We start from the raw sequence: 25,326 nt of genomic DNA on the forward strand, positions 1-25,326 counted from the left end.
CTCAAGGATTTAGACTCCATCTCTACAAAATATAAAATCATTTTACAATCCCTCCCTTTTAAAGATCCAAGAGGACACTGGGAAAATGACCTCTCAATTAATATATCAGCAGAGGAGTGGAAAGTAGCAATGCAGAGAGTTCACTCGAGCTCCATATGCGCAAAGCATACAATTATACAACTCAAAATTATATATCGAGCACATCTGTCTCGACTAAAACTCTCCAAAATGTTTCCAGGGCGAGAGCCAACCTGCGAACGTTGCAACCAAGTCCCAGCCTCACTGGGTCACATGTTCTGGGCCTGCACCAAATTAACATTATTCTGGACAAAAAAAAATTAGTTACCTTTCAGACAGCCTTGGACTCACAATCCCTCCTGACCCATTAACAGCTGTGTTTGGGGGTCTTCCAGAGGGGCTTAAAGTGGAGAAAGACAAACAAATTGTGATTGTATTCACTACACTGTTGGCACGCAGACTCATTCTGATAAACTGGAAGAACCCAAACTCTCCTCTTTTAAGTCAGTGGGAAACCGATGTGTTATATTATTTGAAATTGGAAAAAATCAAATACTCAGAGGATCTGTGCAGACTTTTTTCAAAACATGGCAGGATCTAATCAGTAATATTTTAAAATAAGTTCATGAAGCACAGAGAATTTATTAATTTAGGTTTGTTTACAAGCCTTAAAATTTAACACGGCTTGGCTTGCTTGCTCTCTCTCAGGGGTGGTAAAAACTTGATTGCTTTGTATGGATTGTAATAAAATTAATAAAAAAAAAACACACAATACAGGTAAAAACGTGTATTTATGCAAATCCAAGGGAGTGGCTGTGGGCCGAGACCTTCCTCATTCACTCGCCAGCCTCTGTTCAAGTTGGCCCACCTCTCGCCACGTGTTGGAGCGCACCTCACCTCCACTTAGCTAGCGATACCTGTTTGTTCAGCAGAGCAGACATCATCACTGCCAGATTGTTAAGGAGTAACGTTTGATGTTTTTGAGAGAGAGAGATCAGAGCTCCATGTGTTTTAGAATGTAGCTGCTGATTGCCAAAGATATCACGGCCAGTGGCTTTTCTCCCAAGCGGGGAACGCTCTCCCATCAGAGCTGAACACCATCAGATGCAGTGCCAATGTGTATTGATTTTTAAAGTTTGTCCTGTTTCATTACTATGTACTATATAAACGTCTACACGTGGAAGTCCGTCTGTCTGTCTGTCTGTCTGTCTGTCTGGCCCAGAAGTGAGAGGTGGAGTCAGAGTGAGGGCTCCGCCTACAACTCGCCTAACACAACAAAGAGACCCCGAAAATCAAAAGGAAAAAATGATGTGGCAGGCGATTCCATTTGGCTGAAATGTCATTGAAACTCCCAGTCGTACTCAGTAGTCTGTATGCCAGAGACGGATGGTGTCCTGGGGGATCTCCTCCTAGATCTGGACCAGGGCATCACTGAGCTCCTGGACAGGCTGAGGCGCCGGATGGACTGAAACATAATGCCCAGAGGGGACTGGGTGGTCTCGTGGTCTGGAACCCCTACAGATTTTATTTTTTTTTCTCCAGCCTTTGGAGTTTTTTTTTGGTTTTTTCTGTCCACCCTGGCCATCGGACCTTACTCTTATTCTATGTTAATTAATGTTGACTTATTTTTATCTTTTATTGTGTCTTCTATTTTTCTATTCATTTTGTAAAGCACTTTGAGCTACATTTTTTTGTATGAATATGTGCTATATAAATAAATGTTGATTGACTGATTGATTGATTGATTGATTGGTATCAACTCCTTCATCCTCTCACCACATGAGGCCAGGAGGAAACAGCATAGGTTCTGACAATGGGGCCAAGGATGTCATCCCGATACCTACTGGCAGTCCTGCGGTGCCCTTGTGTGTCCCTCCAAGGATATGCTGCCCCAGATATACCATCACTGACCCCCCCCACCAAACCGGTCATGCTGAACGATGTCACCACGGCTTCTCCAGACCCTTTCACGTCTGTCACGTGTGCTCAGGCTGAACCTGCTCTCATCTATGAAAAGCACAGGGCACCAGTGGTGGACCTGCCAATTCTGGTATTCTATGACAAATGCCAATCGCGCTCCACGGTGCCCACTAGAGGACGTCAGGCCCTCAGGACACCCTCATGAAGTCTGTTTCTGATTGTTTGGTCAGAGACATTCACACCAGGGCCCAGCCTGCCTACTGGAGGTCATTTTGAAGACTCTGCCAGTGCTCATCCTGTTCCTTGTTGCCCAAAGGAGCAGATAGCGGTGGGTCCTGCTGATGGGTTAAGGACAGTTCGACGAGGGGCCCTGTCCAGCTCTCCTGTCTGTCCCCTGGAATCTCCTCCATGCCCTTGAGACTGTGCTGGGAGACACAGCAAACCTTCTGGCAAAGGGAGGCACGTATTGATGTGCCATCCTACCTGTGCCACCTCGGTAGGGTCCAGGTATGGCCTCATGCTACCAGTAGTGACGCGGACCGTAGCCAAATGCCAAACAAGTGACAAAACAGATGAGGAGAGGAAAATGTCCGTGGCCTCCCTCCAGCTTTTAGACCATTCATTCCTGTTTTGGGGGGTCATCTCATTGTTGCCCCTCTAGTGCACCTCTTGTTAATTTCATTGACATCAGGCAATTAATTGATGAAAAATGAGAACGATTAGGCACACAAGATGCACCTGGCGGCTGCTTTACTGATGGCCAGACATTTTTTCTGTAATGAAAGCACATCCACTGCACGGCCATCTACTGAGAATTGCACAGGACACGGTACGTGTGTGTTCAGACTTCAGAATCACATGATGGGCGGTTTTATAATGAAAGGTGGCAGAGCGCAGTGCGTTCTCGTCGCTGTGGAGACCCGGGTTCAATTCAAAGTAAAGGCCCGCTCAGTGCTGCCATCTTTTGGACACTCTGCTTTACCTCCACGTGCCAAACGAGCCAGTCCAGTAAACAGAAACTCTAAAATGCGGTGCCCTTCATCTCATTTAAAGTTGGTCCCGGCGTTTCCACGATTGCCATGGAAGAAGCGCTTCCATTGGATGGCTAAATAAACAGATGGAAAAATGACCGCCAAATGGCTCAAAAAAAAAAAAAACAAAAGGAAACCCACAAGACAAGAAGAACTCCGCTCCGCCAGTCACCTGTAGGCCATTGAGAGAAGTCACACTCTTAATCACCCTTGACCATTTCATCCATGGCGATGCCACATGTGCCGCGTGCCATCCTGCCAACCGCCTAGAGGCCGAGCACTCCTGCAGACTCGACTCATTTGCACAATTATCCACGCTGCCACTCCGCATGACTGAAATGCCTGGCAGATACGAACAAACAAACCGCTACCTGTCCACCTGTAAAGAGCAGACGGCTGCCAGTTTAATACACTGGCACTCGCGCTCCAGGAGGTCGGGTCATGTGTTTAGGCTGGAGAGCATTTGTTCATTATGTGTGACACCAATCCCTTGGACAGAACGACACTCAACACCACATAAAGCAGAAAGCCCCCTTGGAAGTATGGCTGACCACTGTATGTAAAAGCCCACCTCCCAGATGGAGCTCCTTTTGAAGTTGGGCGTTACTGGCAGCAAGAGCCAGCCCAAGTACCAGGCAGCGATTTACAATTTTTACTCAGTGGACGCCTTTATCCAAACCGACATTCAAATTAAAAGACTACAACAATACAATACAATACATTTTATTTTTTTAGCGCCCAAAATCACACAAGAAGTGCCGCAGTGGGCTGCCACTTGACAGCCCCCCAGCCCTGACTCTCTAAAGAGACACACACACAAAAAAAGCTGGGGAAAAAAAAAAAATGCAAGAGACCCCTTTACAGGCAGGTTGGGCGTGCAGTGGGCGTCAAAAAGAAGGGGGTCAATGTGATACACAGAACAGAACAAATCCTCAATACAGTATAAAAATATTACAAGTACGGAGCAGAATTGAACAGTAGATGATATCGCATCACGTGATTTGGATTTTGTCCATTTGGCCATTTCACAGCTGAGTCAGCCAATCCGATGACAAGACCCCTCTACCTGACAATTCCTGTGATCCTCCATCAGAGGCAGGCAGAACAACGTGGCAGGTTGGCCGCGGCACCGAGTGCCACATTTGAGTACAGAACAGCAAAGCTTCCATTATCTCAGGTGACTGGTTTGAATACATTATAGTGCCTTTCACACTAAATCCCATTCACTTGGCATGTTCCTTCAGCTGGAGGATATGGGGGGCTAAGCTTACCTGCTTAGGAGCTCACGGTGAGTGAACAGTGAAGACTGACAGCCTCTGGCATCATATAGCGCCTTTCCACAAGTAACAGTACAGTTGTGAATATACACATCTACTCTGCGAGAACTAACTGGTGACGTGCCTCACGTGGCAGCACAGGCGATGCCAGTGGAACAGACGGCATGACACACCAAGCACACACACCAGGGCCAATTTAGGACCGCCAATGCCCTTAACCTGCATGTCTTCGGACTGTGGGAGGAGACCCACAGAGACACGGGGGAGAGAACATGCAAACTCCACGCAGGTCTCCTTAACACTGCGCCACCGTGCCGCCCTCTATAGGATAGTTGGAAAATGACAGGGAGTGAATGGTGGACACTAACTCTGACAACCTCTGCTATTATATAGCGACTTTGCATGATTAACGTTATAAAGCAGTACTCACGTACGTCAAAGAGGTTCCCACATTCAGGTCTCCGTGAGCGCCGACTGGTGATGTGCCTGACATGCATACGCAGGGAGCCAGTGGCAATGACCGAGTGTTCAAGCCTGTGATTTCAATATTGAGCGTGATGCCAAGGTCTGGCACAAATAAAGATGAACTTTGCATATTCCTGCAGCTGGAACTGAGGTGGGGTTTGAAATGAATTGTTTATGAGCTTACAGTCAATGCTAGAGGCTGAACCTGCAGACCTCCGCTACTGTATAGTGCCTCTCCATGGTGAACACATTCATACTCGGAGAACTGATGGATGAGATGACTCAGATGGCGAGTCGGTTTAGCGCCTTTCATTGAGAAGGCCCCCTCGAGACATGGGCAGGTATGGTTTACATGTCTGCATTTTTCTATTACAGGAACTCGAGAAGAACCACCAAGCAACAAGACAGTCTGTCAAAGGTGTACACTGAATCTGTCGGCGTGAGATATTCTGGAGCTCCTTGTCACCTTTCCAGCAGAAACACCTGCTCAATGCTTATTATAGGCGGCTCATTTCTTTATTATCACTGTGTGAGCAACGACAGGTGAAGTGACTCACGCGGGGTGACATGACGGGTTAGTGGTGGGGAAGGAACGTGCAAACCTACGATTCAGCACAGTGTCCTTCATACTGAATTAAATCTTGAGGAAACTATAAAAGCTATAACATGAAAGTCTCTTAATTAAGGTGGGACAGCCACAGAGCGGGGGGGATTGAATCGGCAAATGTCTGAAGTGCCTTCCCATAGTACAACACACTGTATGTCCATGTTAAAACTGCTTTAGCACAAGCCAACGATGAATGAGAGACAAAAACGCTATTATCTGCAGTACCATCTTATATGTTGCCTTTCATGTATCTGTCTGTCTCCTATATATATGTATAGTGCTCCACTCTCTCCTGCTGTTAATTATATAGTGCCTTTCATATCTATTTTACTGTATTATGCCCCCCTTCTCTTGTTCTTTCTATTAATTACACCTCTCCTCTCTTTCTCCTTGCCATCCCCTTCTATTATATCTTATAATACCCCTCTCACATGCTCTCTATTAAATTATATAGTGCCTTTTATATCACTCTATTATACTGTATAGTGTCCTTCGTGCGTTACTAAATAGTCCATCCATTATCCAACCCACTATATCCCAACCACAGGGTCATGGGGGTCTGCTGGAGTCAATCCCAGCCAACACAGGGCGCAAGGCAGGAAACAAACCCCAGGCAGGGCGCCAGCCCACTGCAGGGCACACGCGCGCACACACACACGGGACAATTTAGAATCGCCAACACACCTAACCTGCATGTCTGGACTTTGGGAGGAAACCGGAGTACCCGTGCCTTTCATATCTATTATACTGCCTAGAGGCCACCTCATTCTTGGTCTCTTATATATTGTCTTTTATATCTATATATCTATTATACTGTATAGTGCCCCACCTTGATACAGTGGTGTGAAAAACTATTTGCCCCCTTCCTGATTTCTTATTCTTTTGCATGTTTGTCACACAAAATGTTTCTGATCATCAAACACATTTAACCATTAGTCAAATATAACACAAGTAAACACAAAATGCAGTTTTTAAATGATGGTTTTATTATTTAGGATAAAAAATCCAAACCTACATGGCCCTGTGTGAAAAAGTAATTGCCCCCTTGTTCAAAAATCACCTAACTGTGGTGTATCACACCTGAGTTCAATTTCCTGATTACTGCCACACCTGTTTCAATCAAGAAATCACTTCAATAGGAGCTGCCTGACACAGAGAAGTAGACCAAAAGCACCTCAAAAGCTAGACATCATGCCAAGATCCAAAGAAATTCAGGAACAAATGAGAACAGAAGTCATTGAGATCTATCAGTCTGGTAAAGGTTATAAAGCCATTTCTAAAGCTTTGGGACTCCAGTGAACCACAGTGAGAGCCATTATCCACAAATGGCAAAAACATGGAACAGTGGTGAACCTTCCCAGGAGTGGCCGCCGACCAAAATTACCCCAAGAGCGCAGAGACGACTCATCCGAGAGGTCACAAAAGACCCCAGGACAACGTCTAAAGAACTGCAGGCCTCACTTGCCTCAATTAAGGTCAGTGTTCACGACTCCACCATAAGAAAGAGACTGGGCAAAAACGGCCTGCATGGCAGATTTCCAAGATGCAAACCACTGTTAAGCAAAAAGAACATTAGGGCTCGTCTCAATTTTGCTAAGAAACATCTCAATGATTGCCAAGACTTTTGGGAAAATACCTTGTGGACTGATGAGACAAAAGTTGAACTTTTGGAAGGCAAATGTCCCGTTACATCTGGCGTAAAAGGAACACAGCATTTCAGAAAAGAACATCATACCAACAGTAAAATATGGTGGTGGTAGTGTGATGGTCTGGGGTTGTTTTGCTGCTTCAGGACCTGGAAGGCTTGCTGTGATAGATGGAACCATGAATTCTACTGTCTACCAAAAATCCTGAAGGAGAATGTCCGCCATCTGTTCGTCAACTCAAGCTGAAGCGATCTTGGGTGCTGCAACAGGACAATGACCCAAAACACACCAGCAAATCCACCTCTGAATGGCTGAAGAAAAACAAAATGAAGACTTTGGAGTGGCCTAGTCAAAGTCCTGACCTGAATCCAATTGAGATGCTATGGCATGACCTTAAAAAGGCGCTTCATGCTAGAAAACCCTCAAATAAAGCTGAATTACAACAATTCTGCAAAGATGAGTGGGCCAAAATTCCTCCAGAGCGCTGTAAGAGACTCATTGCAAGTTATCGCAAACGCTTGATTGCAGTTATAGCTGCTAAGGGTGGCCCAACCAGTTATTAGGTTCAGGGGGCAATTACTTTTTCACACAGGGCCATGTAGGTTTAGATTTTTTTTTCTCCCTAAATAATAAAACCCATCATTTAAAAACTGCATTTTGTGTTTACTTGTGTTATATTTGACTAATGGTTAAATGTGTTTGATGATCAGAAACATTTTGTGTGACAAACATGCAAAAGAATAAGAAATCAGGAAGGGGGCAAATAGTTTTTCACACCACTGTATTATATTGTGCCTTTAATAGCTATCTATAACACTATATAGTGTCTCCTCTTGCTCACTCTATTAATTTAGACATTTGCTTTTCCTCTCTGTTATATTTTATAGTGCCACCTCTCTCTGTTGCTTTCTCTATCAATTATACAGCGCATTTCTTCAGCGGGTTGGAAAATGGATGGATGGATGGATGGATGGATGGATGGATTTCATATCTATATATTATACTGTATAGTGACCCTCTCTCCCTTGCTTTCTCTAATAATTATATAGTGCCTTTTATATCAAACTATTATACTGTATTGTGACCCCTCATTATCTCTCTATTAATTATACAGTGCCTTTCATGACTATCTATAACGCTGTATGTTTAGTGTCCTCTCTTGCCGTTTCTATTAATTATATAGAGTTTTTCACACACTGTCCCCTCTCATAATTATATAGTGCCCTTCATATCTATCTTCTGTCATTTGCGCTCTTTCCCGCTTTACGATGGGACGCCCCACACTGTACCCCCTTCTACTTCTGCGCTCGCTTACATACGCGCTGCTGCCCAATCCCTACAACTTTGCTGCGGTCTTTTTAAAGCCGACCTGAAACTTCACACCCAAGGTATACGTTTCATTGCCCGAAGACTGCAATGCCGCAGGTAATCAGACGCTGTCATCTGGAATGCAGTATGACAGGAACAAGCCGTAAACACTCCGGTGGGTGGGGGAGTCGATACGAAGACACTGAAGGACACCCTTTTTATAAACTCGGAATGACAAACGATGGTGGCGCAGCGGTCAGCATCCCGGAAGTTGGTGTTTCACGTCGGCCATGGGCGGAGTCTGACATTTAGTTGTGTGGTTCGGGCAGACTGATAATGAAAAATAACTACCGTACATTACGGTTGCTACCGTACTACTGCATATTTATATCCTAACTCCAAGTCAAATATCATAAATTGCTCTTAATATAAAAGTTAATCTTATTTACATGAACGCGTTTAAATCTGTGAAATTACAAAAAAGTACACCACAGTACCGCTAACGATACTTACATGACAGAAAGCGTCGATATTTTAATTAATTTACTCATCAGCAAGAGTGAAAGGGAATGTCTATTGGGCAGTGGTGAGACCAGCTATGTTACATGGGGTTGGAGACGGTGGCACTGACCAGAAAGCGTGAGAAACAGCTGGAGGTAGCAGAGTTAAAGAGACTAAGATTTGCATTGGGTGTAACGAGGTTGGACAGGATCAAGTTGGACGATTGGGAGACAAATTCAGAGAGGCGAGATTGCGTTGGTTTGCACATGTGCAGAAGAGAGATGCGGAGTATATTGGGAATAGGATGCTAAGGACAGAGCTGTCAGAGAAAAAGAGGAAGGAATCCAACCGGATGTTGGGCGTGGCAGAGCAGGATGGAGAGGACAGAAAGATATGGAAGAAGATGATCCCCTGTGGCCACCCCTAACGGGAGCACCCGAAAAAAGAAGAAGAATTGTAATCGTGTTATATCAGGTGCTTTCTCGTTTTAAATAAAGCTCGAAAATTGGGAAGGTCAGATTCTCCCAAGAAAGAACGTGGGGAGGCGGGCTATCGCGGTATCCCAACGCAGTACATGAACACGTTCACTCTGCTCATACATCGGACGCTTTAAAGAACCAAACCAAACCAAAAGCAGACGCCAGGGCCACTCATATCACGAGGTACTTTATTGCGCGTGTAGTTTATACAACACCTTTTACACTTGATGGCGGCCCTGTCACAACGCTGTCGACCACCACTTTGACACCTGCTCCCACATACGATAACTCAGTTGAATCCCCGCGTATTTTACTTCTGCTGCTGAATGTTACGTGAACAGCTTTAAGCGCTGTGAACGGTACCCGGGCACAGACAGGCGGACATGTTGTTATGACACCACCACACGTTTATTTACAAATTATTTACAATATTGGGTCACCAAGACCCCAAACAATGGTCACAAAGACCCAGTCACGTGCACAAACCCCAAACACTCAAAAGTCCTGGCCACAATGCCTTTCTTCGGGCCGCCTCCACTCTCCACTGCTTCGTCCTCCTTCCACCCGACTCCAGCCCTGAATGACGGGAGACGGCCCCTTTTATGGAGGACCCGGATGAGCCCCAGTTGTTCCCGGCAATCTTCTGGCCACGCCCCAGCGTGGCGGAAGTGTCGGCTGTCCTCCCGGCTGCTCCCCGGGCACCGTCCTAAGTCTTCCCCCCAGCACTTCCTGGTGTGGCAGGAGTGCTGGGGAAACAAATCCCCAAGGCATTGGGGCGCCTCCTGGCGGTGGCCACGGGCCCCTACAGGGAAGAGCTTCCAAGCCCTTGACCCGTGGCTCCCAAAGCAACCCGGAAGGCGCACCCCACGTGATCCAGGCCGGGCTCTGACCCTCTTCCGGTCCCTCCTGGCGTCCCGGCCGGGTCATAGCCCCTGGCATCCCTGACAGCTTATGCACCGTAACTGTTGGCTTACCTTGCACATTTTGCTTTTATCGTCATCCTTGTCTCTCGGTATCGATCTCCCGAATAACATCTCTACGTCCTCTAGGGGGATTTAACGTCTACTTCCACGCTTTTGGTATTATCAGTGTGATGCTCTCTTAACAAAATATTTATTTTGAGGAAGTTTACGTTAAACGAGATACACACGCGTCGTACTACTGACGTATCAAACGCAAATCGCCTTCAACTACGCGCCTTGATCTTGCGCGTGCGCAGTTCCCAGTTCGCGCGTAAATACAGAATAGCTGATTGGTCTGCAAATGCCTGTTTAGGAAAGGATTGATATGATTGGTGGGTTCTGCTGCATTGAAAAAGCTTTATCTTCGCACAATGCTCTGTGACTTAAAAGAAGCTCTGTGGAGCTTAAGAGGCAAAAAAGGAGTTGCAATCCAAAGCAAGCGCAGTCCCAGTACAGAATCCGGATACAAAGTCCAAAATCCAGTAAATCACACAAGAACTCACCGACTCCCAAACGTGTTCACAATGAACCGCCACGTGCTGTGACAGACCCCCCAGATTTATAGAGCGGTGTATCTGTACATCGTTCTACAATTCAGCACATCTGTATGGCAGGGTGATGAGAAAGAAGCCCTTTCTGCACTCACGCCACAAACAGAGTCGCTTGTTTTATGCCAATGCTCATTTAGACAAGCCAGATTCATTCTGCTTTGGACTGATGAGGCAAAAATGGAGTTATCTGGTCATAACAAAAAGCGCTTTGCATGGCGGAAGAAGAACAGCGCATTCCAAGAGAAACACCTGCTACCTCCTGTCAGATTTGGTGGAGGTCCCATCATGCTGTGGGGCTGTGTGGCCAGTTCAGGGACTGGGGCGCTTGTTAAAGTCCAGGGTCGGATGAATTCAACCCAATAGCAACAAATTCTTCAGGATAATGTTCACGCATCAGTCACAAAGTTGAAGTTACTTAAGCAGGGGTTGGATATTCCAACAAGACAAGGACCCAAAACACAGTTCAAAATCTACAAAGGCATTCATGCAGAGGGAGAAGTACAATGTTCTTCTGGAATGGCCGTCACAGTCCCCCTGGACCACCCACAAAATGATTGGAGCATAACAAAGGCGAAGCAAACACAGCGAACCGTGAACAAAAGTACAATAATATAAATAAAGAGCTCAATGATGAACAAGAAGGACACGACACATGGATCTGCACCTCAGCCTGGGGAGGAACCCTGGGGCGAAGGGCAACAAGAATATGGAGGCAATTCACAATGTTCCATAAAACAAAACAAAGCCAAAAACAGGACTGTTGACAAAATATGAACATGCATCCTTAACGAAAGACCAAGAAGACTTCTTCCTGAAATCGATAATCAATCGATCTGCTTTTATAACACAAACCTAAACGACAGACGAGTGTCGGCTCAAAGCCTCCGGTCTACTGAAGTGACACCCACGCCAACAGATTATGAAAAACCATCAGGCGCACATCTGCAGAGAGCAACGCACATAAGCGGGTTTCCATGTGTGCGCCTACACGGGTCGGTCTGGTGTGCTCCGATGTCAACATTCGGATTGATCTGCTTTCGGGGGGTCTTTCATGCTACCCTACTTGGAATAGTAGGAAGGATCCGGCATGAAGCCAGTCCAGTGCCAATGTATCCTGCCATTTAGTGAGGTGAAGACATGACAGGTTCCTGCCAGTCATGTTACTGTGGCGAGAAGGCTATGTGCCCAGTTAACACATCCTCAAGAACGGTTGTGAGTTCCACCAGGGGTCGCCAGCTCCGGTCCTGGAGGGCTGCAGTGGCTGCAGGTTTTCATTCTAACCAGCAGTTAGATACGCTCGGCTCCTTCACGGTGGGAGAGAAACTAAAAGTGATTTTGGAAGCAGAGAAGATAGGAAAACAGGCAGCAGGTCGCAAGTTCGGTGTTCCGGAGTCATGTGTTCGAGATTGGCGACGGAAGAAAGAAAAACTTTTGGCATGCAACAAAAACAGAAGGGCATTTCGCGGAAAACGTGCCCCAAACACTTCCTACTGTGTCGTCCATGGGACAAAACGGTTCTCACGGTATTTCAAGGAAAACAAAATGGTGTAATAAAGTGGTGTTATTCTGGTCATATAGCAGGTTTTTCACCATGGGGTCAGTACCAAGAATGTGACTTTTTTCATGGTACCAGAGCAGGGTTTCAAATACTGAAAAATTTGTAAATGTTTCTTTGAGCAAAATGACCCCTGGGCGGCATGGTGGCGCAGTGGGTAGCGCTGCTGCCTCGCAGTTAGGAGACCCGGGTTCGCTTCTAGGGTCCTCCCTGCGTGGAGTTTGCATGTTCTCCCCGTGTCTGCGTGGGTTTCCTCCCACAATCCAAAGACATGCAGGTTAGGTGGATTGACGATTCTACATTGGCCCGAGTGTGTGCTTGGTGTGTTTGTGTGTGCCCTGCGGTGGGTTGGCACCCTGCCCAGGATCGGTTCCTGCCTTGCGCCCTGTGTTGGCTGGGATTGGCTCCAGCAGACCCCCGTGACCCTGTGTTTGGATTCAGCGGGTTGGAAAATGGATGGATGGCTAACTAGAAAGATTAGAATATGCAAGATTTCGAGGCAACTCAGGCCCATTCTTCAGGCGAGATGTGTACTTGATTTCATTTTGATTATTTGATGATCATTTGATTTTGATTTGATTACAAGGGGCCTGAGTTGCCACCAAAGCCTTGCATATTCTAATCTTTCTAGTTAGCCAATAAAAGGCGTCATTTTGCTTGACTTCTCACTCCATTCATGATGGCTGACACGGTATACCACCCTCGTACTCAATGTTTGGTTGTTATTTCTTATAAACGCCCCCCCGACTGCTGCGCCCTAGGGGTTGGCCGTATTGCAAATCCAAACCTGGCAGAAGTTCTGCTGTAGATATCGAGGCTCCACAATGGAGTGTCATCTCTCCGTGGATAAAATCTTCTAGCGCAGTCAACCTCCACGTAGGCCCAGCGCTGCGTTTCATTTTGGTTTGGACTTCCTTCTCTCTCTGACTTCACTTCAATCTTTTTGGTTTTGGCCTTGCCTGTCCCTCACTATGAGCTCTCCTGACATGACACCTTGTGGTCTCCTCGCATCCCATAATCATTGGTGGAGACGGCGTCTCAATGCCATCTTTGTCATTTCTGGGACGGTGCAGTCACGGGATCTAACAGGGCCACGGAGTAAACGCCGCACTCTCTGTCACTTTCTTTGTGAAGGATATCCCACTGCTGACACCATTGCAACTGAGATCTAAATGAAGAAACTAACAGAGGAGAACAAGAAATTGAAATAGTTCTTTTGACTAGCAGTCCTGATCTTGCAACTAAAGTTTATACATTTATAAACAAACCCTAATTGACAGAGGCACGGTGGCACAGTGGGTAGCGCTGCTGCCTCGCATTTAGGAGACCCGTCTGGGTTCGCTTCCCAGGTCTTCCCTGCGTGGAGTTTGCATGTTCTCCCCGTGTCTGCGTGGGTTTCCTCCCACAGTCCGAAGACATGCAGGTCAGGTGAACTGGCGATCCTAAATTGTCTCTAGTGTGTGCTTGGTATGTCGGTGTGTGTGCCCTGCGGTAGGCTGGCGCCCTGCCCGGGGTTTGTTCCTGCCCTGCGCCCTGGGATTGGCTCCCATGACCCTGTGTTAGGAGATACAGTAGCAGGTTGGACTACGATGATGGACTGAACCCTAATTTTGCAATTAAAGATTATAACTCAGGGGATGAACCCTGCAACAAAGTCCGATAACTTTAGAAACGGGCCCTAATCTTGTGATGAAAGCTTAAAAAATGACGGCCATGCCCTTCTTCTATCGTATAAAGTTGCCCGTTTATCGACGAGCGCTAATTCTGTGATTTAAAGATTGGAACTCTACAGATGAGCCCTAATCCTTTAACAACACTGTATAGATGCTACAGTTTAGGATTATAACTTTACAGACGAGCTGTGGCTCTTTAATTTAAGGTTTTACCTCAGTGGATCAGCCCTAATCCTTTAGAAAACGTTTAGAAATTTGTAGACCAGCCCTAATCCTCCAGTTTAAAGATCTGAACTTTATACGTGAATCCTAACCTAAAATTTTATCTTAATACTGGATGAGCCCTGATCCTGTAATTTAGGATTCTAAATTTTGAATAAGATATAATCTTGTGAGGGTGACACGGTGGCACAGTGGGTGGCGCTGTTGCCTCGCAGTTAGGAGACCCGTCTGGGTTCACTTCCCGAATCCTCCCTGCGTGGAGTTTGCATGTTCTCGCCATGCCTGCGTGGGTTTCCTCCCACAGTCCGAAGACATGCAGGTTAGGGGCATTGGTGATTCTAAATTGTACCTAGTGTGTGTGTGTGTGTGTGCCCTGCGGTGAGCTGGCGCCCTGCCCGGGATTTGTTTCCTGCCTTGCACCCTGTGTTGGCTGGGATTGGCTCATGCGTACCCCCGTGACCCTGTAGTTAGGATATAGTGAGTTGATAGATGGATGGACGGAAGTTATTCTGGTCACCTGGACATCAATTTCTCCCTTGGCCAGGCTAATCGTGCCACGCTGCCTATCAATGATAGGCCTACAGATGTCGATTACAAAATACTCACGTGCAACGGAAAAACCTCCTACCGCCATTTTTTTTCTTTGAGTTTTTGGAGGTCTTTCCTGACGTTATAAGGCAGAGGTGATGGCCAAACACGTCTTCATTCTGGTCACAGCACAATGGAAGAAGCTCACATTTACACCGTGTTTTACAAGTCAAAAACCGAGCAAATCCACTGAGCAAGGAGGAAAGACCCCCAACAATGAACATAACAGGAGATCGATTAGATTTATATTCGAACTAGCTGTGTAAGCCGGTGCTGTAAAAAGCATTGAAATCGTCAGAAAAAAAACTTGGAAATGCAGAGATGTCAGGTGATTGAAAGGAACTACTCGGGGCGTCTCTCTCTGCCAGGAGGATTCACTTTGCTGATGCGCTGGCCTCGCGGCGGGAGGAACGCTAAAAGGGATGCCGTTTTGCTGACACGCTTTCCTCGGAGGCGGAGCTCTTACCCCGACTCCGCCTCTCACTTTCGGGCCGGACAGACACTTCCACGCATAGACGTTTATATATAAGATTAGGGGGCAAAGACCCCGGCTCGCTTCACTCGCCCACCCACTGCCCATGGGGGGGCGCACTTCACGCCAGCCACTACACGTCTCTGAGGCGGATGGATCAGCTGCTGTCTCTGTGCTTGTCGTGCTGAGCGGCGATCATTTAAACGTCTGTACAGCAGCGGGACTTCTAAGCGACTCTCCGAGATGATCACGTCTCGACCCAATTTTTTTTTTATTATAATAGACAGATTTCGTGGGTGGCGCAGTGGTAGCGCTGCTGCCTCGCAGTTAGGAGACCCGGGTTCGCTTCCCGGGTCCTCCCTGCGTGGAGTTTGCATGTTCTCCCGTGTCTGCGTGGGTTTCCTCCCACAATCCAAAGACATGCAGGTTAGGTGGATTGGCGATTCTACATTGGCCCTGGTGTGTGCTTGGTGTGTTTGTGTGTGTGGATTGGCTCCTGTGTTGGCTGGGATTGGCTCCAGCAGACCCCCGTGACCCTGTATTCGGATTCAGCGGGTTAGGGGATGGATGGATAGACAGATTTCTATTGTTCTCCGATGCAAGAGTGGCGTTTGGGGGTGGCAAGTGGAGCCATGGCCCCCACAAGGGGGGGTTGACAGGACTCTAGCCAGGGGGTCCGGCGTGGGATGAGCAGATATTACGCACAAACAAAACGTATGAACAGAAAGCAAGAACTGATCCTACAGCATTGAGTGTCAGCTTCAGCATAAAATATTTTGAAAACTAAAAACAATATCAAAAAATAATTTCTACATACATTTTTCTACAACTTTCTCGCTTTGACATTTTATAAATCCAAATAAAACGTAGACCTCTCCACTGGTGACTTTGGTGTCATATAGTTTTATATATTCTTTATTTATAAATATTATAAACAATAAACTTAAATAAATTATACATGGTTTTAGACATTATTAAATAAGAAATACTACAAAAAAAGTAAACATTTACGTCACTTATCTCTGCAGATATAAAGAGTTAAAGTGAAATTTTCGATTTTTTTCAACATTGCCGCCATTTTCAGAAAGACGTCATTTCCGGCCTTTTGCAAGAAAATTGAGGCCTGTGACAACCGCCATTATTTTAGTCGGAAATTTTCCTATAGGAAACCCTACATTAGAAAAGCAAATCAAAAATGCCGGAGTACATGGAAAACTACGCATCGCGGAACCGTACGGATCTTCAACTAAATTGTATTCCTCCATTTAAATCCTATTGGGCATCAGGTTTTCCTTAACCCAGCGTTTCTCACCCTTTTTTGCGACCCGAGTTTTCATAACAGTTTTAACGTTTTTTTGAGCCCACTAATAGCGATTTGTTCTTTTTTAATTAATGATATATCATAGATACATATTTTATTATACCTACTTAACTGTTATCGACATTTATCTAACTCTATATTTATTTTTCTAGTATCAGAATGGAATTTGTTTCGGTTTCAATAGTTGTATTTTTCATATTTTCGATTCTTGTTTTCTTTTTTCACATCTTCGCACCCCTCAGTTTGAGAACCACTGGCTTAACCCTTAACTGGGGCCCGCTAGAGATCCCGGTCTAGGGGCCCGCGTTAGAAAGTGGGGGCCATGAGTGGGGTGACCGCCGCCGCCGCCCCAGCTTTTGAGGCCCGCGTGTCAGTGGCGGAGCTCGAGTTTGTGGCGGCCTTCCAACATATCTGAATATTGTAGTGACCCGGCAGCCAGCGTTGGCGGCGTGATGCATTGTGGGTAATTGATGTAAAAGCTTATTGTTGTGTTAAATTAACAAGGTAATCGAATTGTTTTTCCTGTTATAAGTGATGTATGTGTTTGTGCTCAACTGGTGGGGTGGGTTGGGTTATTGCCGTCCGGGGTTATTAAATTGTAAATAGTTACCATCAATGAGAAAGATGGCTTCGTTAATGACCTTGGCAATGGCTTTGCAATGAGATTGAGCTTTGTTTTCTGACTATCTGCTCTAATAAAGAAATACAACAGGGCAGAGCTGTGTATTGCTAAGATTTCATCTAAGCAGTTATTGCCGAGACACTCGGAGTCGTGCGGTGTATGGGATACGAGATCTCGCTACTTAAAGAGCTGGGTACAGCTGCGTGCATAACGCTGGCAGTCCGCTAGCCGACAGCTTGGGAGAAGAGCACGGCAGAAGTTCGGCTCTAAAAACTGTAAGACTCAACCACGGGTCGCTACAATATGTTAACCTAATTAAATAGAAAATTAAAATGACATATAGAGATAAGTTAAGATCAATTTTGCATACATTTATTCATATATCGTATAGAGAAACAGCAATAATTTTTCACATATAATTATTTATAAGCATCAACTAGACAAGAGTGTAGTATAGACGCACTGATAAGCCGCATTCTGATTATTAGTTTAATAGAATTACGCGGCGAAAACAAAAACTAGTGGAGTGTCCAAGTGAGAGGTGCGCAGAGTAAGAAGGCATTGGGATTGATAGCGAAACGAAATTCGACCTTATAAATGAGTTGTTTATCTTCCTTGAGATTCTTATCGGTTTACGTTTACGTTTATTTTGTTATTAACTGCCGTGCCTGATGCCGTCACAGAAAATTATTTTTCAAGCATTTATAGATAAAAATCAGAGAGTTTGACTTTTTCCCTTCATGTCTGATATTTTTTCCAAAGCCGAATTGTGTTGAGCCTTTTGGCCAAGAATGTGCTGCGCGATCCGCCCGCCCGCCCGTCCGTCCGTCCCGAGCTGCGCCACTGCCGCCTGTCATCTTGCAAGCGTTAGAATGAAAACCTGCAGCCACCGGGGGACTCTGCAGGACCGGAGTTGGTGACCCCGCTCTACAGTATAACGTTTTCAAGCAGTATATTATACAAGAATTTTTTCAGGATATTACAGTAGAAGTGCAACTTTAACCACAAGCTGAAATGCCAGCTCCGTGATAAATAATCCAATCATTAAGTCATCAAAAACACGCCGCCAGTGTCACCGACAGGCCACCACAGTGTGCGCCGGTAAAACAGTTGCAGCTGCTGGTGCGTAAGGCGGGATCGAGCAGCGGGCCGAAAGAAATCTCAGTGTAAAAGTTCGTTTTAAAAGATTAAGTGAAAATTCACAATAAACAGTCCACGCAAGAATAAACAAAAAACACGTAGAATAAAAGGCAAAAAAGTATAAATGTATTTCTGTAAACTTGGCTTTTCTTCTTTCTATATTTAAAGATGCTTGACTTCGCCTTCAGTGCGCTCTTAACGTGTACGGCTCTGCGCGATCAGTAAGGCACACTAATGGGCACTTGAGGTAAAACCGCGTGCCCTCCAAGCCTCACCGTCGTCACCAACTGAGACTAATCTGTGGTCAGAGGGACAAGAAATCGTTAGAATGTACCAAACCAGCTCAGCTTGTGGGGGTTATAAGGACAGGACCCCCATATACACTAATATATACAGTAGGCAAACGGCTCTTACAACAGTCAAGAACAAACTCGTCACGCCATTTAATTGTATGCACTGAAAAGAACTGAAGGTTTAGTGAAGTTACTGCGCGTTGTCTCGAGGAGAAGAGACATTTGCTTTTGTGGTGTATGGCGTCCTACGGGTTGGCCAGTTTATCAAAAACAGCCCACCATAAATCAACTTCCATAACCTCAAAAAAAAAAAAAATCCTTCAGCACTCGAGGAAAAATAAGTTTGCTAAATCTGCTTACGTTTTCTCTTTTTTTCCTCCCACTGTGCAAAGGTATGCAGCTTACCATGAACAATAGAACAATAGGGGGCGTTACCTTATGCAAATATCAGAGCTGTATGCAAATTTAGAAATTGGTTTTCAAGGGAAAAAAAAAACAAAACAGAAAATGTTTAAGTTCTGAAAAATTGCATCCTACTGCGTACGGCGACCACACAGACTTTTTCTACCTCGGGTGCACATTAATTAAAAGTAAAATGTCGGCTCCATAAAGCAAATGCATCTGATGATTCGGAGTGAAATGAATGGAAGCTGGCAGTTTAAAGTTAAAAGAATGAGCGCGTGGCAGTGTGGGTGGAGGAAACCAACCAACAGCAGCGCTTGGTGCAGTAAAATGGAAGGTGGAATACGATCTCCTTTGTGAGGGCTGTGAAGGACACGGGATGCTGCAGCAGGGCTGGGATGTTTGAGAAGTCACTCGGTGTCTTTGGCTTACATAATTAATTGGGCAGTTTCTGCCGGGAATAGGAAAGGAAAATTGCGACATATGGGGTTAACAAACAAGCACCTCGCTGAAAAGTGAACAAAGTATTACTTTATCACTGTTATGCGTAAAACAAAAGTTTATGTACAGTTATTTACATGCTTTGTATTTTGTACTTTGCCTTTATAGCTCTTACGGTGTGTTTATGAAACAAGGTCACGGAAACGGTAAGAAACATTCAGAAACCATCAGCCTGAGAGCTGACCATCACTCAGCCGGGATCGCTACAATGGCATTGTCTTGTTTTTGGTGTCGTGGTTAACTTTATTTCACAGAAAAATAATATAATTTACGGGTTAACAAAGCTCTGCTGCCTCGTAGTTAGGAGACTGGGGTTCGCTTCACGGGTCCTCCCTGCGTGGAGTTTCATGTCCTCCCCGTGTCTGCGTGGGTTTCCTCCCACAGTCCAAAGACATGCAGGTGCGGTGAACTGGCGATCCTAAATTGTCCTTGGTGTGGGTATGTGCCCTGTGGTGGGCTGGCGCCCTGCCCGGGGTTTGCTCCTGCCTTGCGCCCTGTGTTAGCTGGGATTGGCTCCAGCAGACCCCCGTGACCCTGTGTAGCGGGATGGATGAACTTTAACGTTTTACATTTTACAGTTGTTTGCCTTCCTTATTCAACAGTTTTACTTCATAAAATTAACGGCCTTTTTTTTAAAGGGTTTTCCGTGGTGTGGTGAGCGCATGTCCGATGGATTTCTTTTCTTACTTTCTCGTATACTAAGTATAGTACAGGGTGGTCCAGATCTAATTTGGCCATTTTCATTATGCTATAACTTATTAAGCTTATTACTCCGAGCCTGTATGCAACTGAATGGAGGACAAGTGGGACATTACATGGAAAATCAGTGAATTAATTCAACGCAAGTCCATTTTCGTTTATTACAAGATATTTCGAACAATTCCTTTGTCTTGTATTGTTTTCCTGGATTGCATTAAAAGTTGCATAATTAGATCTGGACCACCCTATATAGTAATCGTTCAAAATTTTGATTTCGAGATACGTTTTAGACCTCCTTGAGTCCGAAAATACCATTTTTGGAATTGTGTGTGTGTGTGTCTGTCTGTGTGTGTGTGTGTGTGTCTGTGTGTCTGTCAGTGTCTGTCTGTCAGTGTCTGTCTGTCCGTGTGTCTATGTCTGTGTGTCTATGTCTGTGTGTGTGTCTGTCAGTGTCTGTCTGTCTGTCTGTGTGTTGTGTCTGTCTGTGTGCGTAAACACAATAACTTGGGTACGCTTTCATTGAGGTCAACCAAAGTTTGCATACAAGTATGAGGTACTAAACTTAAATTTCTACCTTTTGCGCTATTTCCGTTAACCGGAAGTGGTCGTTTTTTTTAAAGTTTTTTTTTTTTATTCAGGCAGCTGCAGAGTCCGATTTATTCAACTTTGCTTTAGTGATAATTGTTCACTGTATTACTGATTTGATTTGCTGTTGATGGTTCTTTAATGTACTTAATATAAAAATCTTATCATTGTCTTGCGGTTTACTCCTCAAATATCCGCCCCCATATATGAGTATTGGGGAGACCGCTCACGATTTTTTCGCCTCGTTTTCCATTTGGAGCGCAGACAGGTGTGGTGACTTGCTCAGGGTCACACCGTGTCAGTAGTGGGATTTGAAGCCACAGCCTCCAAATGTCGTAACCAATATTAAGAACCTTTTCAAAGCCCGAAGAGTCCTTCCAAAAACGAACGGTGTCTTTGGGATGCGACGGTTCAACGAGACCAACGTACAACCCAATAAAACGCGTTTAAAGAGCCGTCCTGTTATAAGAGCGCGGAAGTTCACGGCCACTTCTCCTAAAGGTGCGCTTTTAAGTTTCAAGAATTGTGTCTACAAATCGGCCACTCTTATTTCTTTCATTTCACTTTCATTAAATGTCTTCTGCCCATTCCCGAATGCTGTGAGCGCACAAGACGACCCCGAATTGGACGGCCGTTCATCAAGGTGGAGATTTCCGCGCATGCTCACTCACTCACGCACGCACGCGCACTCGCTCGCTCGCTCGCTCACTGACTGGCGACAAACCGGCTTAGGGTCTCCGCGTTAAAACCCACGTGAACAGACAATCCAAATTTGTACAATTTCTAATGGACTCCCGGTTTTTAAATGAGAATAACGCAGCATAACTTCTGATTTTTTAACCCTTTAACACCCAGCACTATGCCATTACGAATTTGATATTTTTTGGCATGGACTGGCGCCCTGTCTTGGGGTTGTTCCTGCCTTGCACCCTATGGTCTCTGGGTTCGGCTACACCACCTCCCCGAACCACCCCAAACATCCCGAGCCCGAATCTCCAACTGGACGCGCATGACCCACTCACTGACTTACTGAATCGGGCCGGACCGGTTTGGGGTCTCCGTGTTTAAACCCACGTGAATGGGCAAAACAACTGTCCGCGGGCACCGGCAGGAGAAGTGATTAAGTGAGGGCATGTGGTGTAACTCATTATGCCATATACAATTCAACACTCGCGCCCACACAATGCTAGTCCCCCAGCGGTGCCCGGACCCCCACACTTACCTATGACAAACCAAACGAGCACCTGCTTCGACGACAGCGGCGGCTGATCCAATGCCATGTTACCACTTTTTTTTTGTTATGGTCTTCTGCAAAATGTCACATCAGAAATAAAAATCCATATGGAGGAAACATTTTAAAATCCATCGTTCCTCGAAATCCAAAGTGCCGACAAGCAGAAATCCCCTCATTTAACGTAGAGGAAGTTTCAGGGGCAAAAAAAAGGTGTCCCGGGTGACGAAACAGAAGGAGACCACCCTTACCGAAAACTTGCGGAGTTCCCGAGAATGTCAGCGCTGCTCTGCTCGTGCACCTCGCACCCCTGCCGCGCCAAGCTGCCCTGACAGATTTGTGGTGCGTCGCAGGGAAGCCGCGCTGAGGAGGAGGAGAAGAAGAAGAAGAAGAAGAAGAAGAGGCGGCGAGTGGCAGCTGTGCGCGGGCAGACTGGGGGGCGCTGCGGGGCGATGCGGTGGCGCGCTTTGCATGAGCGAGGGAGACACAGAGCGAAAGTATCAAGCGACGAAAAAACAAAAAAAAAGTTTATCCGGTTATTATGACATCCGCCGCAGAAAAGGCGACAAGCGCAGTCCGTTCGCGGTCACCGCTGTGCAAATGCCGAGGACGAATTTACCGCTCGGGCTTATTCAGTCAACCAGGAAAAAAAAATGATCTGCGGTGAGCTGGAAACTCCGCCGACTCCAGTAAATGACGACCTCCGTTCAACGAAGGACTACCAATTTAGAGTCGCCAATTAAAATAATGTCGCCCTGGAGCTGGGCGGGGCAGTGGGTGGCGCTGCTGGCTCGCGAATGTCACTTTATTATTGTATAGCGCCCTTCAGTGAGCGACGGCGCTGAGTGCTGTGACAAGTTCTCAGAGGAAACACAAATGACAAAACGTAATTAGTTCAACAGCCGAATGTGACGGGGTGGTTCAAACAGGCAGGAGTCTGAAGCGGATTAACGTAAATGGAGCCCGGTGGATCTCAAACCCCGAGGCTGTGGGTTCAAACAACCCCGCGTGACCGCCAACATGTCACTTGTCGCCTGTGTTACAATTGGAAAGACGAATGAAATGCAACCAACTGGCTTGGTGGCGTCAGTCTAAAGTGAGTTAATTATTGAAGTGTTTTCCTTCTGCGGTTTGCGTGTTCTCCTCTCGTTCGTGCCCGTGGATTTTAATCGTCCAGCTTGGACTGTCGCCTTGTTTAGAGTTTGATTCTTGGCTTCTAACATGCAGCACTCAGTGGGACGAGGGTCTCAAAACACCCACTGCAATTCCCCAACAGTTACTCCACAATCATTTATTGCAACCACTAACGACCCTTCAGTATACTAATCCCCCGACACCCCAGCCCTCGGAGTCATAAGCGCGTTCCTCGAGTTACCAAAACGACGCCCGCGGTGTTCATAGCGCGAACGGAGTTGGGGAAGCGGAAAGTTCGGGAGCGCGCATTCAGCAGTATTAGACCTCAAGGCGCACTTTGGGGGGAGGATTTGGGTTACCCCTCGGTGATCGTGGCACGCGCGCCCCTTGACAGACAGCGGCCGATCCGAGCCCCCCAACTCCAAATCCCATTCAGCACAGCCGATCACGACAGCCCCGCCAAGAAAACACCCAGTCTCTTCGGCAACATACTGATAAAACGGTTTTTGGTGGGGGCTAACGAGTTTTACCTCTGAGTTCAAAGTCCCAAGCTCCGACTCTACCTGCCAGCACGCGCTAAACCCGCCATGGTGTGACCCTGAGTTGGACTGATTGGCTTCGGCAGAGTTAAGCTGTACTAAAAATTTGGGGAGCCTCTGCAACTATTGCACCCGGACTGTAACTGGACAAGTATTATATAAATCGAGCAATCATATAGTGCCTTTCAGATCTAACTAACTTCCATATCTTTCAATGATATTACATCAGTCTCTTTTAAAGTACCTTTCGGGTCTGTCAATGTAGCATTTAATTCCTCCCATATCTACTTGTCAGTTATATAGTGCCTTTCAGATCGTATCTATTGCTTACTGATGCTTTTATTCAAGTCGACTTACAACCTTTGAGATGCATGCTGTGCTTCCATTTTTTTGTTTTTCCCATTGGAGCACAGCCAGGTGAGGTGACTCGATCTGAATCCTTAGCCACTACACCACACTACCTATCTATCTATATTTTATACAGTGCCTTTCGCATAGAAATTTCTACCTAATATTTATAAGAGCCTTTAATTTGTAGGCATCTATCTATCATACAGTGCTATTCATATCTCTCTATTATATAGTGCCTTTCGCATCAGTTTTTATTTTTATACAGTATCAATATCTCTTATTTTTATTCAAAACCTTTTCTATCTCTCTAACTTTCTTTTACACACTGCCTTTCATATTTATCTTATATTGCATTTTATATCCTTCAGTCTGTATTTGTATGTATACAGTATGTGTATCTTTATGAAGTGTCTTTCCTATTTAACTTTCTAGCAATATATAGAGGCCTTTTTGTAAGCAATCCATATGTCTCTATTATAGAGTGTCTTATCTATCTATCTATAATATAGCGCCTTACATATCTATCTATCATATAGCGACTTTCATTATCTATTATATAGTGTCCTATCTATCTATCATATAGCGACTTTCATTATCTATCAATCTATCATATAGCGCCTTACATATCTATCTATCTATCATATAGCGACTTTCATTATCTATCAATCTATCATATAGCGCCTTACATATCTATCTATCTATCATATAGCGACTTTCATTATCTATCAATCTATCATATAGCGCCTTACATATCTATCTATCTATCTATCATATAGCGACTTTCATTATCTATCAATCTATCATATAGCGCCTTACATATCTATCTATTATATAGCGACTTTCATTATCTATCTATTATATAGCGTCTTTCCTTTTTTTTTACAGTATCTTTCATTTTTATCTATCATACACGGCCTTCCGTTTCTATGCTTTATTTACAGTTTTGAAACCCACAAATAACATTGAATTGCGACCCATTTAATGCAGTCCGGGGGTCGTGGAAGGGTCCTAAGCAATAAGATAGAAAGCAGGACCCATCTCTGGTAGGGACGCCGCTCCATCCCTGGGCTCACTCGCACGCTTTAACGGAGTCGCCATTCACATTTGGGTCTTAGGGGGGTATAGCAGTAAAAACCGGGGACCCCGGAGGACCAGCGACGCACTAAACACGGGGAGAACGTGCGAAATGCACAGGGATAAAGATCGTGTGTGGGAGTGGAAGGCGGGCCGGTG

The 25,326-nt window shown here is 45.6% G+C and overlaps 1 protein-coding gene across 2 annotated transcripts in view; it reads right to left on the reverse strand.

Annotated features, from left to right (window-relative positions):
- Positions 1–22,813, reverse strand: part of ramp1 (receptor activity modifying protein 1) — a 133,302-nt gene extending 110,489 nt beyond the window's left edge. The window contains exon 1 of one of the 2 annotated variants that reach the window (XM_039755317.1): positions 4,677–4,750. In XM_039755317.1, the coding sequence (XP_039611251.1) occupies positions 4,677–4,743 (67 nt within the window). In that variant the 5' untranslated portion in view covers positions 4,744–4,750. Of the gene's footprint in view, positions 1–4,676; positions 4,751–22,060 lie in introns of those variants that run through there. The other variant, XM_039755318.1, reaches the window with a different exon arrangement.
- Between the last annotated feature and the right edge of the window lie 2,513 nt (positions 22,814–25,326).

The sequence above is a fragment of the Polypterus senegalus genome, chromosome 6 (genome assembly GCF_016835505.1).
Source record: "Polypterus senegalus isolate Bchr_013 chromosome 6, ASM1683550v1, whole genome shotgun sequence".
NCBI classification, from domain to species: domain Eukaryota; kingdom Metazoa; phylum Chordata; class Cladistia; order Polypteriformes; family Polypteridae; genus Polypterus; species Polypterus senegalus.